Below are 2,475 nucleotides of genomic sequence, written 5' to 3'. Positions count from 1 at the left end.
AAATCTTCGAAAAATGGTAGCTAAGAGCACAACTCGTTCTATTCGCTTCAATCTATAGCCTCAGTCGGATTGGGTAGGTATGTATATTTATTAGGCTTCCTAGTGTTGTCATTCGTTGAACTGGGGTTGGTTTGCTCAACCAACTTCATTAAAAACTCACCAGTTGCATATTGAAAGATATTTGTTTGTAGTACAAAAGGAATATAAAATGGAGGAGGTAGTGGGTGACAATATATTAAATCAACATAATTTTTAATATTATAACGTGAGATTGCATGCCAAGTGCATCTACATCCCACTCATCATGTTCTTAATACAATCAAGCTGATACGATACAAAAGGAAATTATCTCCATCTTTGGTAACGATGAAGTGCTACTAGGGATACTACTAATTCATGTGACGACAAGGGTACTCCAGATAGACGTCAATTATTCATGTTCTTCCACCAACCACCTGGGCTTGAGGAGGCACAAGAACTGCCGCATGGGGATGCATTTGGCATCGGAGGGCGGCGTTGAATTTTCAGTGGGCACGGCGGTGGCGGCATAGTCTGCCTTCCATTGGATGACTCGCGAGTTCCATTGCTTTGATCATCATTGAAAAGTTTACGACGTGATTTCAGCTCATTGAGCCAAACAGGTGAAAGGACTGTATCCGAGGTCTCGGCCACGACCTCTGGACCATCGGGATTGGTTGCAACCAATGGGACAGTGGTGTCTGAGATGACTATGACCTCGTTCTCCTGTACTTGCATCTCCTCCTTCGGCCCAAACATGTTGTATAATTGGTAGTAGGTTGGCTCGGCTTGGCGATAGTAGGCTCCAGCTAGTTGGTTTTTCTACATACAAAAGATAAATATTAGAACTTCTATATAACACAAGAAATGGATTGGGGGGGGGGGGAATTGATTGTTAACGTTACCTTCAGAATAGTCGTCCAAGTGTCATCTGTGGCCACAACGATGTTGTTTGGCTCGTCCCACCTTACACCATCCTCCTTCACCAAAGCCTTGAACGACAAATATCGACTCTCTAGGAACTGCAGTCGGTCGTATAGAGCTTCCCACGGCATGGTCACCCCGAGATCGTAGGCCATATAGGCAGCAACAATGTCGAAGAAGGGCTTGGGAATGACAGTACCGGCCATGTCATGTTCATGCTTCAAGCGAATGATGCTTTCGAGTAAGCTTTCATCGAGTGCATGAGTCCAATTGGATTTGTAGAGAAAGGTGTTTTGTGGTGGAATATTTAGAGCCATTGCCTCTTGCTTTTGAAATGGGTGATCATTTGTTGGACGTTATTACTTGGATGCATTCATTATATAGACAAATGCATTGACACCTAATATATTTCAACACATGAAATAGATATTAAATAAGTCATTAATGTGAAATTGACTAATTACAAAGGAGATCTTGTGCGATTGAAACGATGTGGATATGGTGTTACATCTTGGCTGATAAATCACTTCATCCACAGCTACTATAGGATTCACCCATGCTCGAATTGTATCTTCGTGTGGCTTTTCTCCTTAAATATTTACGTGTATGGTACATTCCACAGTCTGATATTTCAATGATGTATGTATCATGCCAACTGTAAGTGACAATCCCCTTAACTACATGCAATAAATGAAACTGTAAACTCTAATGGAGTCTGATCTTTATCGAAGTATTAATTTAAAATCTCCTAAACTAAATTTGGTATCACTTATCTCGCTCATTTCGAATATTAAAATTGTAGAGGAAAAAGTTAGATGGAATTTTCTTCATTTTATTGAAGTTTTAATTTACAATAAAATAAGAGTTGAATGTGAGGTATATTTTAAGATTAGTAGTAATACTTATATACAAAAAATTAATAAATAAGTTTATTAATACTCCCTCCGTCCACAAAAAGTAGAGCAATTGAAAATTTGACGCTTAAATAAAACAAAAATTTATTGCTGCCTAAAAGATAGTGATAAACAATGTCAAAATTTAAATTTTCCTATTTTCCTAATCCCATAAAACGAAAAAATGTGAACTTTATTCCCAAGGCTATAATTTCTCTCCCCTCTGTCCTCTCCCCTTTCCTCTCTTCCGCATCTTTTTCCATCATCTTATTTCTTCAATTCCTTCCTTCTTTGTAAAAAAAAAAGAACACTATAACCAAATCAAGAAGGCGGCACCGGCCAAGCCACCGCTGAAGCGACGCCTTGGCCTAGGCTATCTCCATCTGCATAAGCTCAACAAACTAATTTTGTGGTTTATGACATGTATGTTTATGGAGATTTTGATGATCTATTATTATAAAATTTATACCACTCTCTACATAACACCAATGTGATAGTTTAGTTCAGGCCATTGGCAAAATTATGACAACTAATCAAAGTAATAGTTTAGTTAAAACTAAGTAATCAATCTAAAAATTTAATGTTCACTGAACAAAAATCTAATTTGTCACAGCACATTGTTATACTTACGATACGCTGC

General features: G+C 38.1%; 1 protein-coding gene across 1 annotated transcript; it reads right to left on the bottom strand.

Moving 5' to 3' along the window:
- Positions 1-426: 426 nt before the first annotated feature.
- LOC121774472 lies at positions 427-1,259 on the bottom strand. Its single transcript, XM_042171343.1, has 2 exons — positions 924-1,259; positions 427-840 (listed from the first exon to the last, which is right to left on the bottom strand). The coding sequence occupies exons 1-2, from the start codon at positions 1,257-1,259 to the stop codon at positions 427-429; spliced, it is 750 nt and encodes a 249-aa protein (XP_042027277.1).
- Between the last annotated feature and the right edge of the window lie 1,216 nt (positions 1,260-2,475).

This window comes from Salvia splendens, chromosome 2 (assembly GCF_004379255.2).
Source record: "Salvia splendens isolate huo1 chromosome 2, SspV2, whole genome shotgun sequence".
Classification (NCBI taxonomy): domain Eukaryota; kingdom Viridiplantae; phylum Streptophyta; class Magnoliopsida; order Lamiales; family Lamiaceae; genus Salvia; species Salvia splendens.
This window is presented reverse-complemented; position numbering and strand designations above follow the sequence as displayed.